At 35.7% G+C, this 17,624-nt stretch overlaps 1 protein-coding gene across 1 annotated transcript in view; it reads left to right on the top strand.

The window, feature by feature from the left end:
* The first annotated feature begins 7,112 nt into the window (after nucleotides 1-7,112).
* The window catches only part of LOC106614457 (uncharacterized), a 54,598-nt gene continuing 44,086 nt past the window's right edge, over nucleotides 7,113-17,624 (top strand). The window contains exons 1-2 of the mRNA XM_014230209.3: nucleotides 7,113-7,922; nucleotides 12,403-12,660. Coding sequence (XP_014085684.3) covers nucleotides 7,358-7,922; nucleotides 12,403-12,660 — 823 coding nt within the window. The 5' untranslated portion in view covers nucleotides 7,113-7,357. The remainder of the gene's footprint in view (nucleotides 7,923-12,402; nucleotides 12,661-17,624) is intronic.

Raw genomic sequence — 17,624 nt, 5'->3', positions numbered from 1 at the left:
AAATGCTATGATCAGGCCCGAGTTTACTATGTATTCTAAAAGCTGTATAAATTTCATTAAAATCTACTGAGCTGTTTGCACTTGGCACCAGTTCGAAAAACATACTTTTGAGAAAAACGCATTTAAAGTTTCTTGCAGCTACATGCTCCCGAGCGCTTTTAAGTGCCCGAGCGCTCATTGTTAGTTGTCGAATAACTCAAAAAGTAATTATCAGATCAACTTGAAATTGTCAGAGAATATTTTCAAGATATTACACTTAATAAAAATGCAAAAAAAAGCAAATTGATTTTTTGAAAATTCTGACTACAACTAACCGCTTAGCAGAGAGAGACATTTCTTATTCTTTCATACTTTATTTTTTGTACGAGGTCTATATTGCATACTACAAAACTTATAATATTAATATTAAATTTACTTCGTTTAAGGCTTTTAATCTTGCTTCTCTCTTCTCTCTTCACAAATCACAATTTCTATTAAAATCGCAAATATTTTTTGCAATAAACGATATTAGCCGCTAACTGCAATTTTCATATCTGCATGCAAATTAAATTTTAATTATATTATAACTATCAGCTGCAATTTTTAATAAAACCGAGCAGCGTTTTTAATCTCTCACCGCCACGCTCTCATTAAACTTTTACTATGCCTTTGTTGCCTAACCGGATCGGTCGGCCAGCCAGCCACTGATAGCGTTTTTTGTAATTATGAAAAATTTTCAAAGCGACAATAACAGGGCAGTTTAATTACATTCACTTGATGTGACATGACTCGCCTCTCGGCCAACCAATAGCGCTGCAGCGCAGTACCTACAGCCTGTCTGTTATTATCAACCGTTATTGTTGCCACGCACATATTTTTTGTTTTCGTTGCTGGCATCACCCTGATTGTATTTTTCGCACTCAATATATTTCTATATATATATATAGAATTTTATCTTCGCCTGCAGTCACCATCCGCTAGCTGACACTTTGAAGAACAAAAACAGAAAAACAAAAAAAAATTTATGGCGCGTGGTGGGATTGGTTGCGACTTACAGTTAGCCGCGCGTTTAATGAGAAATTCATAAAAAAGTTATGAGTTTCTGGCCGCACTATTTTAACGAACTTTTATTTTTAATTTCCGTCATTAAACACTTTCGCCGCTTTTCACACTTCTCTTTCTTCTTATATGTATGTATATATATATTTATGTCGCTGGCGGCAAAATTTTAATCCGCGCTTAAGAATCTGCGCATAAAATAAAATTTTTACAATTTTTTCTTGGCTCCTTTCCCTTGCAAGCCTCCTTTTTTTCCATTTTAACACTCTACTTCTCGCATTTTGTATGCAGTTTGTCAAAGTGTCTGTCTGTCTGTCAGTTAAATAGTTAAATTGTTGGTTAGTTGCTTGGTTTGTTGCTCAACGATGCTCATAATTGCCCTGGCTCACTAACGGTTGCATTTAACACTATTTTTCGCAATTGTTTGTTGTTGTAAAAATATATAATTATGTAGAAGACAGAATGGGTGCGCTCAGCATAAATTTATGAAGACACAATAAATGAGATAGTATATTGATATATCTAATTATATATAAGCCATATACCAAAGGATTAAATATAATATACATATACATATATAAATACTCATATCTCCAAGTTTTTCATTAAAAAAAGTTGTGTGCATCGTGTTTTGAGGAGTTGAGATTATGAGTTGAGAATCAGTTGAGTTGTCTGAGTTTGAGTTGTCCTCATTACGCTCATCAGACTAATTAACTTACTTTGATAGTTCGAACCGGTTATATAATGTGTTGAACTTTATCTACTGAACTACTGTCAAAATCGCTACACGTGTAAATGAAATTTATTCATTTTGGTGCACTCACAAAGAGCAATTTGGTTTGAAAATTTTGACATGAGAATTAAAGAAACAAATTTATGCCTACAAAGTGAACTGATCTGCTAAGATTAAACTATAAATACTATATTAAGAAAATGTCATACATTTGGATTGAATACAGCAGCTCGCGGCTTTCTGCATAACACGGGAACAACTCTAACGGATGTACTAGATTGATATTGCAGTGAAAAGCTCGGCAGCAAAATCAGCTGCAAGTTTTGCAGCGTTTGTTGAATTTTTCACAAGAACATTCGGGCATAGATCGATAAGCAGCGGGTCTACGGATAAAAAACCACTTACATCACGAATAATCTGGCAGAGAAGATTTTAAGTCACACTAAAAGAGGATGAATGGAGCAGAGGCACGCTACCCAGCAGCGGAACTATCAACATCGCACGGATCAAAAAAGATTGATGGAGTGCGCGTCGGGATCTATTGCGTGGAGCTAGATCTTCCACGACTCTTCAAGCTGCCGAAATAATTGTTATTTCTAGGTAGAAATCTTTTTAGTCTAGAAAGCTCCTAAGATAGCTAATAACGCAGGAAATGACAGCACGAAGAACACAATAAATACATACGTCGATAGATTGCGTCAGTTAATGTGCTTAGATAAAAAGAGGTAGTAGATATGGAGGCTGCCGGAAAGCGAATGCATATATACTGGGTTCCAGGCCAAAAAGGAATTTCGGTAAAGGAAATAGCCGATGAAAATGCCAAAAGTGTTTGGCTATCGATCCTGTACAGGTTACAACTCACTGACATCACATGTGAGACGTATAATAATAATGATTGAACTTCAGCTTGTATTAAACTGAACTTCCATCTGGCATTACAAGGGACTTGTAGGGCTATGTATAACGTGACAGCCAGCCAGTATAATTTAATCTAACCTATTAAGAAAGTTAACACTCAAGCTTATTAAGGTTACTTAAGCTTTGTAAAGAGTCATATTCGACTTGACATTTCTTGGGCCTCACATGTTTACGAATTGCTTGCTGAACTAAAAATCTTTCATGGGTAAAAGACGCGGCTGATATTCACTGTTACTAAGCTGCAGAAATTGGTTTGGAAAGTGATTGAAAAATAAAGCAGCAGCTCCCCAGACCATATCGAAAATCAACTGATCTATTAATTAGAATTAAAACAAGAAAAAGCGTTAAACTTGGTTTAAAGATGTTTATTTTGATTACGGGAATCAGTGGGTTAGTATGAGAGCTATATGCCGTAGTGGTGCGATCTGATTAATATGTCCGGAAATTGTAGCGCTGCTTAAGATAGTAATCTTCCTTCCATACAAGAACTTGGTTTTGAACGATCAGTTTGTATGGCAGTGGGATATAGCTGTGGTCCGATCTAAACAATTTGGTCGAGGTTTATAGCGTAGCTTTGAGCAATAATCCATGCCAAATTTCGTGAAGATGACTTGTCGAATAGAAAAGTTTTCCATACAGGGACCTGATTATGATCCATCAGTTTGCTGATATATGTATAAAGCTATAACAAAAAGATATACGATATCGGCGGTTCCTACAAATAAGCAGCTTCTTACAGAGAAAAGGCGATTTTTCAGAAACTGAGGGACTAGTTTGTCTATATACATACGGATAGATGGTCACGTCTAAATTTACTCAGCATGCCACGCCCTTTTAAGGCGGATATTATAATAATTATTGTATACAAAATAAGGCTGCAACCGACGAAATCGTACACTTTTTTTTGAAGAGTTTAAAGTAAGGTGCTAAGATTTGACTTCTTCCGATCTTTTATAAATAGTTTTTCAGAAAGTATGTTCGGAAATCGCAAACCTTTTCTTTTAAGGGTCGCAAAAATATAAGACAATGGGTTCATGTAACCTGTTCTGGGTATTAAGGGGTCACAAGGGTTTCGCGGCATCAAAAATTTTCTTATTGTTTTGTTGTTTTATTTAATTCTATAACATCTCTAAAATACTGTCCCAAATTTTCAAGCAGATATCAGTAATAGTTTTGGAGATACAGCTTTGAAATTTGCGTGCTCGAGGTCAGCTATATTGTCATTTAAAACTTTGAACGCTTTTTTCTCGAAACCGTGTTCTCAAAGTCGGTTCTCAAGATTTCTCGCGAACTACTCAACCGAGCTTGATGAAATTTTATACAGGTGTTTGAGATACAATTTACTCGTACTTGGACGAGGGATTTTTTTCAATTACAACTATTTAAAAAAAAGAAATGTCGAGCAAATTTGACCGAAATTTTAGTTTTTTTGGAAAAAGGTCTGCCAAAATTCCAATTTGAACTTGTTTTTTTTCGTACGTTCACGTACGAGTTTATGGTCTTAACTAAAACACATATATTTTTGTTTTCATTTTATATGATCCTGTCAGGAGTTATGCTGACAACGCGAACGCACCTTTTTTTCGAAGGGTCACCGGAAATGACGTTACAATGGCGGAGTTTTAATTTTCTTTTGAAAATCTCAGAAATTATTCTTTAAACGTGTATCTTTAAGTAAGAAAAAAATTTGAATTAAATAAATAATTTTTTATATAAATTGTTGTTTTATTGAAAATAGGCCGTTTTTTACCCGACGAAACCCATGTAACCCCTTAACTCTTTCAAAAAAGATACTACCCCCCCCAATGCCGACTTGAAGAGCATTGAAGAGGGATGCATCTGACGCGATGCTATCAGAACTTGTTAATGAAAGAGAAAGGAATATTTTTAGATTTGTTGACTGGCCGCTAATGGAACTATTTAGTACTCTTTTTAAAAAAAAACAAACTTTTAGAACCGAGATTGAAGGCTTAAAAACGATGGAGCAGCAACTCTGGAGTTTCGCTTGGAAATATTCTTAAAGAGAGAGTCTCAGTTGTTGCTTTGCAGATATTTGCTGTTTCTCGCACTTTTCACAAGTATTTTGCAATTGAGCCATTCCTTCTGGCTGCTCAGCATGATTTAATTAAAATAACTTAAATGCTTGTTGTTGTATTTTTTTATAACTGTGAAGAATTTTAAGTAGTAGCAATTGAGAAATTGTGTTTCAAAACTTTCGAAATTGTTGCAAATGCTTAATTTATATATTTTGTTGTTGCTCTTTCATTGCAGGCGCAAATAGTTGCTGAAACATTTTTATGAAGCCAACGGGAATGGAGCACTGTAAGGACAAATTTAAATGCATGCAGTGAACGTGGAAAGGAAACAGACAAAACACAATCGAAAAATTGGACCAAAAACTATGTTGCAACAACAGCAAAAAGCGTAGGATGTAGGAGAGGCATAGTGTAAACAATTTAACAGCCAGGAAGAGACACTGACAACAACAACAAAAACAACGCGGAGAATTACGAAAGTAAGCTACACAGCAACAGCACAACGGCACACTCGTTGAAGGCGGCGAGTAAGTCAGTCAACACAACAGATTACGTGCAACATTGACAACAGGAAGTGTTGACGGCAGGCGGCATTGGCGACGACGCCGGTGCACGCGTCACAGCCGAACTGCTGAGAGCGCTGCTGCCGGCGACGGCTGAGCAACGTAGACGGATGGACGGCGGCATGAACGGCATTAAAGTGTAATTAAACAAAAGTTACTGACGCCAGGCGAAAGAAATGCAAAGCCAACAACAATAACACATCGCATTGCAACAAAGATTACCGTTAACTGCTGTAAGGCAAACGCGAACAATGCCTGCAACAATTGCATGCAACAACATAATCACCGTCAAGACAATGCTGACACACATTAATGCAAGCACACACACGTACAGAGATGCACAGAGGCACAAAGATACTCCATTGCGTGAAATGAAATTGTGTTGTTGCATGAGTGCAGTGTTGTTGCAGTGACAGCTTGAAGGATGTGTTTAAATTAGGGCGGGCAGAACAACGCTGTTGGCACTTTGCCAACAATGTCACGTCACTAGCAGACACTAAAAACAACAATAGCCCAAAAATAAAAACAAAATACTGAAAAGTAATAAAAATAACGGCGAAATAACAAAAGCACCGCGTTGGCGCCTGAGCGCTCAATTGTGTTGCGGTTGTGTAGGTGTTGGGGAAATTAAGCGAAGTGTGGACATAAACACTTCCGGTTGGCTAAAACGACATTAGCGCGTCACGAAGAGTGACAGCTGAGACAGTTGAAGCCACACGTGTGCGTGCGGAAGTCAATAGAGGAGAGAGGGCGGTGTGTGTATCAAATAAGAGATAGAGAGAGAGAGAGTGAAAGAGATTGAGAGTGTAAGAGTTAAAGCATTGATAAAGTTATGTGATAATTATAAAGCGTAGTTTATTAAAATAATTATCGATATTTTCTAAAAATTATTATCGATAAAAAGAGCATATAGTTTGGTGCTAACTGTTGTATGATATATAAAATAATATTGAAAATATTTTTATAGCTTGAGCAACTTTTCAAGTACCTTTCATTTGATACCAATATTGTAGCATTTATTTAATTTTTTTAAATTTGTCGTAGCCACACTTTCCAATAATAAAATGAAAAAAATCAAATATTCAAGCAAAGTATTTTCTAAACCTGTGTAGTCTGTTGTTCATAATGAAAAATTTTTATTATTAGCAAAAAAATTTTTAACAGTTGGCAACACCTCTGCAAAAAGTCAGCACCAACATTTCTTTTTTAATTCCATTCGCCCTACGTGTTTTGGCTATTTTATGATATTCCCATTATTTTATTATTTGATACGAGTAAATAACATAATGTAGATGTGTGGCATCCCTTCACAAAAAATAGACCTTGTAGAGAGGCGAATCGAACTTAAAACTGGTATAATATATACTTTACATAGATTGGCATAATCCAACAGAGATAGAAGTGCAATTTATTAAGCCATTTTAATGAGGTTTCCGTATTTTATTCCTCTTCATTGAATTTGATCCGATAATTCTCTTGTTGCCCGGGCATGTGAAATTTTTATAAGAGAGCACAGTATAAATTTAGCGGTTTGAGAATTGCCGAATCGAAGACAGCTTACTTTTCAACTCTTATTTTAGAAATATACGATATATTTTCTGAAGATTGTTCATTTGTATTTTTTAAGTAGATAAGTCACAGAGCCATCTGTGGAGAATATAATATTACAACATAAACCTAACTGTCTAAAAATGACTGTTACCCGAATTCAAGCTAATATTACATCTACTACTGTAAAAATTTTAAATAAATATGTTATACATTATTTTTATAAATTTTCTCTCCCGAGAGATAACTGAAATAGACCGAACATAACCTAATTTCTGCTCTTATAGTACTGAAACCGCACAATGAATATGAAAAGCACATAAGAACCTTACAAAAACTCCAGCAAGTCTAACCAAAATTAAAACAAAAAAAAAAAAAAAAAATACAACAACAAAAGCAAATAATCAAAAACGCTTCGTACGCCCGCCGCACACCGTGTAACCAGCATAAATGTTCCCGTGGCGGCGACGACGGCGGTGCGTACAACAAATGCAACAAACACGTCTGTTATTACAATTAAAATGTCGGACGTTGAAAGAGCGCGAAACGCAACGAAGACAACAGCAAACACAGCGTCGACAACAGCAACAGCCAAAACAACAACAACAGCAATAGAACGCATCACAGCAAACAGTGAGCAATTGCAATATAAACACTCCTCAACAACAGCAACAACACCAGGAGCAGCAGCAGCCGCAGCGGTGAAGTTACAACACCAACAACTCTACCACAATCAACTTTATCACCAGCAGCAACAACAGCAAGTCTATAGTAAGCCAACAACACACTATAATTACAATAACAGCGCAACTGTTGCACAACAACAACCACAATATCAATTGATCACCAGCGCTGGTGGCGAATTTGGTGGTGGCGCTGCCGACGACACATCCATCTTTGGCAGCTGTTTTGGGCTCTTGCTGAAAGTATTCTTCTCACCACCCGGTTTGGTGGCACTGGTTGTGGGCTACTCGATGCTCGGCGCTTGCATATTTCCATTACTCGAGGCACCACAGGACATTAACACGTCGGCGGCGATCGCGAAGAGTCGAGAGGAGTGTCTGCGTGAGCTGTGGATTATAACGGGTGAGTAGAAGCAGGAATATTTTAATTAGAGAAAACGCTAGTGCTTGTGATTTTTTATGAGGTGTTGTCCACATTCAAAGCAACGGCGTGTTTTCAGTCGCCCAATCAAATAAACCAGATATTATTCCTTATTAGAACTCTTACCGCCTGAGTTAAAACAGTTCAACTATGAGGAAGTCCAAATTATGCAAGTTCTAGTAAAGAGAAATCCATAATTTTTAGATAAGACTGATGCAATTTAGCACAAAACTGTACAGTCAATTTTCACAAGCTTCTCATGAAATTACTTTTTCAGAAGGAAAATAACTTGCTATTGATAGGAACAGGGGATGAGGGTTAGGTCCGAACTATAAGGTGAATTCATAAGAACCTCGGAGCTGATGGAGAATCACTATCAAGCTATGTGTTCTAGGGTTGTCCTAGTGGAACAGAACTCGTCTCTTATTGGTCAAAGCTCAACACTTCTTGGCGATTGCTTTTTTCAGACGGTACAGCTATTGACAGTACAGGTCCGAATTTGGTTGTATCGGAGTAGCTCATAGTAGGTCTTTCAATTGCGCCTGCTCATCGCGATTAGACCATGACCGCTTTTATTTGACATTGCTCAGTCCACGAACTCCTTTTCATACTCTGAACAGGATATATTAAGTTTTCAACGAAATTTGTAATATCCAAAAGGAAACTTCGGAGACCCTATAAAGCATATGTGTATATAAATGATCTGGGTGACGAGCTGAGTCGATTTAGCCATTTCCATCTGTCCGTCTGTATATACACTAACTAGACCTTCAGTTTTCAGATATTAACCAGTTAATTTGAATACGACTTTCTCTAACCAAGGCATTGCTGATTTGTCGTTAACGCCGATATCGAATTACTATAGCATATAGCTGTCATACTAACTGACCGATCCAACTGAAGTCTTTGAATGGAAAACTTTTTTATTTGACACGAAATTTGTGACGGATTATAAGTTCAAGCATCGCTACAATCTACTAATATATTGCTCAGATCGGGCATATAGCTGCCAAAATCAAGAAAAATATAATTTTATTCCCTTTATGCTATAGAAAATGCACCTGTGAAGTGTATTCATTTTCTTTCTAACTGGTTTTACTTCTAGCCTCACCCGGCTTGTGCAATATATCCCATTGTGAAATGCATTAAATAATTTTTATTGCAATTTCAGAATGTATGCGTATATGTTATAGCTTATACTTTAACCACATTACGGCTTTTAAAATTCAATTCAAACACACCAACTACACTTAATAAATTACCTAATATTTCGGTTTACCCATGTGCCATTATGTCATAAAATTAACTAATTTGTAATTAAAATGCTGTTGTGTCTGTATGTATATTGCTAGCAATATTCAATATATTTGTAATACTAAAAGTTTCTATGAGACCGCAAAAGCCACATTCACCACAAATTTTGTGATTTTGTCCACTTGAATGAGCTACACATCACTAGACAGTTTTAGGCCCAATATTCAGCAAATGCCTAAATGTTTGTGTGAATTTTGCCGCTGCAAATCAATAATAGTTTTGTGGACAAGTAGTCACAATTAAAATTTTTTGTTTTGCGTAAAATTAAAAGCGCTTAACCTTACAAGCCATGCTTCACCTACATTGAAAAAAAAGTGTAACCAATTACGAGTAGCTCACATGCAGCGCACATGAACACATTTTACCACGGCCGTTGCGATATATTGTGGTGAAATTTTATAAATTCAAAATAAATTAAATAAATTACCGGAAAATAAATATTATTGTAGTTGTAAAGCCTTTGTTAGTAGTGGTATTGTTATATATATTTACCAAAAACATTTTAATGTCTTTATAACGAATGGAAAATAATTTGCAAACTACTTGGATATTTCAAATTGTGGTTTACTGGATTCGCATTTAGAGTAATTTTCGACTTTTACCACATAATTTGACTGCAATATTTGCTTGCCAAATTAAAGTCATACATATAATTGCGGTTTCGAAGTTGAATTATAAAATTACTAGTCAATAATTTATAATTTTATACAAAACCACTGAATGACACTTTTTTCATGGTTGGTCAAGTAAAAAAGTTGATCCTCCACATTGCCATTTCCTATATTTGTATTAATAAAAGGCTCATAAGAGTACAGCAAAATATATCATGCACCAAGAAACCACTTTAGGAAAGCTTAAAAACATCGGAAAAAAAGCATTTTCAGCTAGGTAGATATGTCTACGATCTACAGAAAATGAATACCTCTGAAACTGAAACTATAGTGGTTTTAGTGGCCCGACGTTTCTGATTTCAGTAGATCAGTTTGATAAGGCGACAATGAATGTAGCACTGTGGTATTTGTTTTAAACTCTGTTGTCAAAATGAAAACGACTGAAACCCTAACTAAATCCCAATATTATATACCCAGTATTTTCATCGGACTGACCGGCTTTGTAGCTTACATAACGAGCAGAATATGAAAATTTTCAACAAAGGGCTAAGAGAATATTGAACTAATTTTAATCTGATTTAATTCTAAAAATGAGTTGTACGAGTCGATAACAGTAGTATAGTTGTTTGAAAAGGGAAGTGCCCGACGGCAGACGGACGCACCTAAGTTATCACTAGGTACATTGTTCTGGTATTCTTAAGTTATAATGTGAAAATTTAAGAAATCGCATTACAACCACGCCTACTTCCATTATATCACAATTTTAAAGTCCATCTGATCCTTTCACGTTATAATATACAAATCAAATGCCAATCAAGTTATCAGAATGAAACTTTGCACAAATAGTAGCTTTAAAATGCGTCAACTCACGTCTAAATATTGCCGAAATTGCACTTTAATTTTTACAGCCCCAGCTACGGAATATATGCACATTATTGTTTCTGGTTGACCATTTACCGAATATATTGGTTAATCTTTAAGGTATTATATATAAATTAAGAGAAATATTTTGTCGAGAAAACTGTATCTTGTACCGAAAATCGATAAGATCAGGTCAATACTACCCCTAGAACCCATAAACCTAATATAAAAGTTTTTAATAACTCAGTCGACATTATATTCTCGATATTCTTGTTGATTTTTTGCCATTTATGTCAGTATACTGGAGTAATAAAAAGTTAATATATTTAGTTCAGACCTTCCCCTAGCCGCTGTTCCTATGTATTATATAGTAATTTTCGGCTTTTGACTATGTCCGAACTTAGCCTTGCCTTTTTTGTTTTGTACATTTCCATAAACATTTATAGATTATAGACTTGAAAATATTGAATAAAATCAGTCTTAAAGTATATACATACATATATCTAAGCCCATTTTTGTTTGATTGGTTGATAAAAAAAATTGGATTGAAAACCACCAGTTTATTCTGCTCCGTACTGAGGCTGTCATGTTCGAAATTATTTCACTCAGTGAAATGTTATTGTACCTCAAAGGTCTCAAAACTGCGCATTCGTAGTGGTAGCAATGTTCTTCAAAGAAATTCGAAGACGTCAAAGTTATTCAATTTGCCCTTAGTCTCAGCTATGAAACGATGTGTTACTATTGTAGTATATATGTATATATTGTACATCCTTCTGAAATGTGCAATCACTGCGAGTTCGCTTCATCTAATTATTCGCCACACAACGAGCTCTTATGATAATTTAAGTACGAATATATATATTTATAATTAGGTGCCGTATGTCCTTAGTGCATTATATGAGAGGTACAAATCCTTCGACATACCTATATATGCGTGTCAGCATGTAAACATGCATTTGTAAGCAAGTTGCAAGGCATTGTTGGCATATGTAAATTAAGATGCCATCAACTGTTTTAGACAAGCAAACGAGCAAGCAAGTTGCGTACGAAGGACATGCGAATGCCATGCTCAAGGCCTCCAAAAAGGACATGCAATATACAAACATACAAACGCGCATATAATATTCCTGATATGCACGGCTAAATTATGCCATTATAAACAGCTCTCCTATTAAGAGTATACCACTGAGGCCACCAAATTGCGCTCGAGACGGGTCCACTAAGTTCTTTTGTGTAATAGACTCATGTATGTACCATATGTACATGTAAGCAGGTGAAATTACTCCGCGTGCAGACACTTAGCTGCTCAAGCAATTATGCAATTTGTGGCACACACACATATATAGGCGACTATTTACGCATATATGTGGTAATGCAACGGGGAATGTGCGCAGTTAGGCAAGCTTAAACACGGAGTGATAAGTGTACTAAGCTATAAGTTTAAGGATAAAAATTTAGCGATTATAGAAAAGTGTAAGGTAACACTTATGTCGGGGTGACGATCTCTCAAAAGAAGCACCAAACTTTCGCTCTCCTCGGTTTCTGTTTTAAACTGTCTGCTACCTGCATTCATTAATACTGATATTCGTTTTTAAATCATTTTAAAAATATTGACCAATTAATAAATACTTTAAAAACATTATTTTTTCTCACGACAACTTTATTCACATCTCCAGAAAAACTCAACGTCTTGTACGAGCGCAACTGGTCCACATTGGTGCACGAACAGCTGCGTCGCTTCGAAGATTCGATAGTGGCTGCCACACGTCATACGAATAACAGTAGCTACAGCATCGGTATGTTTGGCGGCAGTTCAACAGCGTTGCGTCGCTATGGCAGCACATTTGACGCGTCCACAGATGTCATGTTGGCGCCGACACATTGGACTTTTGGCGAGGCTTTGCTCTACTCAGTCACTGTGATAACAACAATTGGTAAGTGAGACTAAATTTTCATATTAATAATCCACAAGTCTCCTTTAGTTCAATAGCCATTGAGTTTAAAATTGAAATTAGTTTCGTAGCTCATTTCTCTAACCTTTAAGTCTATTGTTGGACTGAAATATAACTCAATCAATATTTTTTAAACTTTGTCGAAATACGCCTGCAAATAGCCACAAGCAAATACCGGTTTTGTTCAGATATATAAAAGTTCCTAGAGGGACAGCTGCCAAAGCAATTGTCAAATTAAACAGCTGGGTTTGACATTTACATTCAAAACACTTTGTAAAATTAAAATTCAGAGACCATTAAGTGCCCTTATAAGACTCTCGTAGCTTCCACTTAGATTTTCCCCATCAAAATTAAACGTTTTAGCGTTAAATGGTTTCACCAGGACAGTAACTTGATTTCACTTGCAAGCATCAAATCAAAGAGTTATATGGGAATGAAGATATGGGTCTGTTGAGTAGGTAGCCATACTAAAAAAAGGAATTTATCCGCTTTTCGAAGTTTGCTGGCAAAATCAAAGTATTTGGCTTCGAAGTGTGAAGTTAGAATTGTTGAAAAATATTATAATATATATTAATATTGAAAATATTTTTCGATTTGGGTGGCTAATTTCGAAAGTCACCTAAAAGCACCGTGAACTTATTTCGTTCGACTTATTCTGAAAATGCTTTTCAAATGCTAAATGCCACAAAATTTTCGAACTAATGAAGCCTAAATATTGACCAATGTAATTAAATATATACAGTTCTAAAAAACACTATAAAAATCCAAAATTAATTTCACCAACTTTAGCTACGAACGTCTCTAATTGAACAACTATAATTGGTTCTAAAATATTTTATAAAAATTCTAACGGAAACGACGAGCTAGCTGGTCATGATCTCCTACACGGAAAGTTAAAAAAAGATCACCATGCATCATCGTCATTTACTCTATCTCGCAGTGGAGCACAGGGCCTCAATAAACATTTTCTTCTGCTTCTGTTTGTTTCTAGCTTCATTAGCTCCTTCCCTGATTTTCCGCATTCATGGATTTCTTTTTGTAGTGGTCTGCTCTAAGTGGTCTTAGGGTGGGCTTTCTTGCAACTTGCTTTAGGGTTCCAGTCCAGAGCTTGCCGGAAAACGTCTGTAGCATCTTTTCGCAGTATGTGACTTATCTATCTCCACTTTCGCAAAGTTCCATAGTTGACCATGGTTTAGGTATGTGTTAAAAAAGCTCTGAATCTTTCGAAGAAAGTGATCGGTAACAAACTAGGTTTCACATCGGTAGCGGAACAGATTCAACGTTGCAATTAAATAGTCCGATTTTTGTTGAAAATGTCGAATATCAGATTTTACCTTTCACGATATATGAGATTATATATAACTCTCTTAAAACAGTACTATGATGGTTTATTTAATACCACACGAGATTTCGTGCTATGTGGCAGCACTCTTTTGGAGTGATAAAAAAATGTCTTTTCTCAAAGAGTGCTGCCACTTGGTACGAACCAGTATTGAGTTCGTACAGTACTTTTGGCCAGGGATTTATTGAAAAATGTTTTGCTTACCTTTCTCGAGGTAACAAGGTAAAACTTTTCTTAATCTGAGGACAGAATTGCATGGAAGGAAGTGAGTCCAAATATGATTAGACTACAAAAAGTGTCTCATTGTCTTATTGTGAACCCAATTGGTTCATTTCGAGCGTAATCAATATAGAATAAGTGGGTAAGCTAGGTACCGAAAGGTATAAAATAGACAAGGTTCTTCGTCAAGTTATGTGCCAAATTCTTTAAAAATCTCATATGAATTACATACAGAGTTTCGGCTGATCGGTTATACTAATTACTTTCGACCTTACGTGTTTTGAACGGCCAGCCATTATAGGAAATATGTTGGTCCTTTCGCACGTCGAGGCAGAGGAGCTCTTCTCTTCTACTAGTCAAAATATTTGCTGCTACGTGTTGTTTCAATGGCATTTATTAGCTCATTTGAGTGCCGTTAAATATTTCCATAAAACCGCTCCCACCAACCGATAAGATAAGTAATGCCATTTTGGCCTGAGAGGATCAGTTTGCGGGGGAATTTACCGATTTATTGACCCGTTTACAAATTACAGTGCAAAGATTAAATTACTGCATACCGCAAAATAAACGAAAACAACAACAAACTAGTACATACAGAAAGCAACATATTTGCCTATGAAGCAAATGAAAAAACGCAGAGTTGCCACAGGTACGCAACATAGCCAGTAGGGGATATATGCATAAATAAAATATATATTTACATTTGTTTGTGTGTGTACAGTAACTCCGGTGGGCATTTCCTATGAATACTGCACGCAGAGATTTTATGCGTAAGCGCATTTTGCCTGCAACGCTCAGAGATATCATATATTTACCATATGGTATAGCTATGTGGCTTGTTGTTGTTGCCTTATTTGCTTAGGTGAACCAAGGTTATGCAATGTATGCCAAACACCCCATAGTAGTGGCAGGGTTAAAGGGTAAATTACCAACTACACAACGGAGTGGCAATGTAGAACAGCAACAGCAGCAGCAAATGGCCGCCAACATTTTGTATTGTGTGGCAACGCGTTGGCAGCGTGGTACAAACACACACACACACTGCGATGACCCTCAGCCCGCAGTGCACAACTGCAGAGCTGCAGTAAAATTGAAGATAAACATTTGTCTTTTGTTGTGTTTGCCGGCAGGCGCTGCCATTCACAGGCACGCAGATGCCAACCTGTGTGTGTGAGTATGTAAATTTACCATTGTATCTATGTGTAGGCGAATAGAGGTGCAGCTGAATGCATTCATTTATGTTATAAAGCATACGCATTTATTTGCATTCATGTGCTTTTGACCGCAGACAGCCGAGAGAAATGTAGTGACTATATGAATACATCATGAAAGCCTCATCATTCAACTCAGTAACCTTCAAGGTATACACACAAGTTTGCCTTCATGTTTGTATACGAACATCTTTACATATATATTTGTGAAAATATAGTTGTTGGTGGATGGGTGATAAGGTGTGTCCACTGCAACCTGTAAACAGGCCAACTCTGAGAGACTGAATTTCCGAGGTTGGACGTAGCTCTTTTCGTACTCTTTCTCTTTAAAAAATATAAGTTTTTAGAAAGCTTAGTAATAAAACAATTATTTGTGTGATTTTCAATAACAAAATATATGATTAAAGGTGCTAACTCAAATTTATTAATTACGCAGCATATGTTATCGAATTTATTAATGTCGATAAATTTTCAATCTCAAATTATAAATAATTAGTAATACAAGCGGATTACATGTAGAAACATATTTATCGGTATCAGCTATTTATCCACAATATTAAAAAAAAAAATTACCGACATCAGCTATTTATCGATTTTAAAATAATTTATTAAATTTATTCAATTAATAGGGATTTGCTAGGTATATATTTCATAATCAAGGCAATTAATGTGTAATTAAATATATTATAATATAATCGAAACGTATCGAAATTTTGAATCTTAAATTATCGATAATTATTCAAATATAACCGTCATATGTATAGAAATGTATCTACCGATATCAACTATTTACCGGTATAAAACATTTTATTATAGAAATATAGTTATCGATATCAAGTTATTATCGATACAATTTCTTTTTATATGCCAGATCGGATCCAATTGGTAAGGCATATTTTTAAAAATTACTAAGCATATTTAGTCATTAATAATAATATCGATAAATTTCGTATTTATTAAATAAATGTAGGACACTGCCCTCTACAAAACCCTACTTCTTCAATACATTTAAATACTAACATATATAAATAAAACGGTTGTAAAACAATAAATTCGAAGCATAAAATCGATAATTTTTAAGTAAATACAAGTTATAGTTATCGATATCAATTATTTTACGTTATTGTTAATACTCCAAATCAGAATCTACATGCACGATATCTCTTAAATAAATGTGTAGCATATATGATAAAATACATTCTTATCGATAAAATTTGAATTACTGAGCAGAATACCTTGTTAAAAATATCGCGTTATCAATAATACATATATTTTACATTTATAAAATAAGTGAATTTGAAATTTATCGATAATTATAAAAAATTTAATATTTATCGATTTCACAAATATGTACTACAATACCACAAGGCTTGGCTGATATTTTTGATCTGACACTGAGGTTTTTTTTCGATATTGGGGGGCTTGAAATGGTATAGTCCAATGTTAACCATGGTCAGAGGGAAATGATGTCAGCAAGTTTGGTTGATACAGCTTAGCAGTTTGTGGGAAATGTATGTTAAACCTATTGGAGGGCGGGGCTGCACTCACTTTTCTCAAAGTTTCTAACCACAATTTTTTTTCAAGTTATCGCCGTGAGAAGAGCTGAATAGACGGAAACCAAGAATTCAACTTGTCTCGTAATCCCGATAATTTTTATATGCATAACTCGATATCTATTTCGGTTTCTTTGAGATGAGTTATAAACAATCGTTGGCTGAACAAACAAGCAACTTTACTGCATATTAGAATCAAGTATTCGTCCCTACCGATGATGTCATACGGCTTCTAGTGATTGGAGCAAGTTGCTCTAGTCGGACGTCTGACTTTTGAATGGGCTCAATAAGGCCCTGTACATATTGGTAAAATACTGATAACACACACTCTATCGCCGTTAACCGAACACAATTTAATAGAATAAGTCAATATGTAATTTCCTCAGCCTCATTTCGGTTTATAGATAATCAAACAGCAACTCATCAGCAATTCACCAGCACAAATAATCGCCGCCAGCTTACACCATACATATTAAAATAAAAGCCTATATTTGTATGCACGAATATCTATGACTTTGTGGCCATTGCTAACTTAAGGCTCATGCTGCTGAAATGCTAAGCAACGCAACACCAATCAACCAGCAATCGGGTACCGCAAAATAAGCATTTCTAATGGAAACC

Source organism: Bactrocera oleae, chromosome 4 (genome assembly GCF_042242935.1).
Source record: "Bactrocera oleae isolate idBacOlea1 chromosome 4, idBacOlea1, whole genome shotgun sequence".
Taxonomy (NCBI): domain Eukaryota; kingdom Metazoa; phylum Arthropoda; class Insecta; order Diptera; family Tephritidae; genus Bactrocera; species Bactrocera oleae.
The sequence above is the reverse complement of the archived record's forward strand: the minus strand, read 5'-3'. Positions and strand labels throughout refer to the sequence as shown.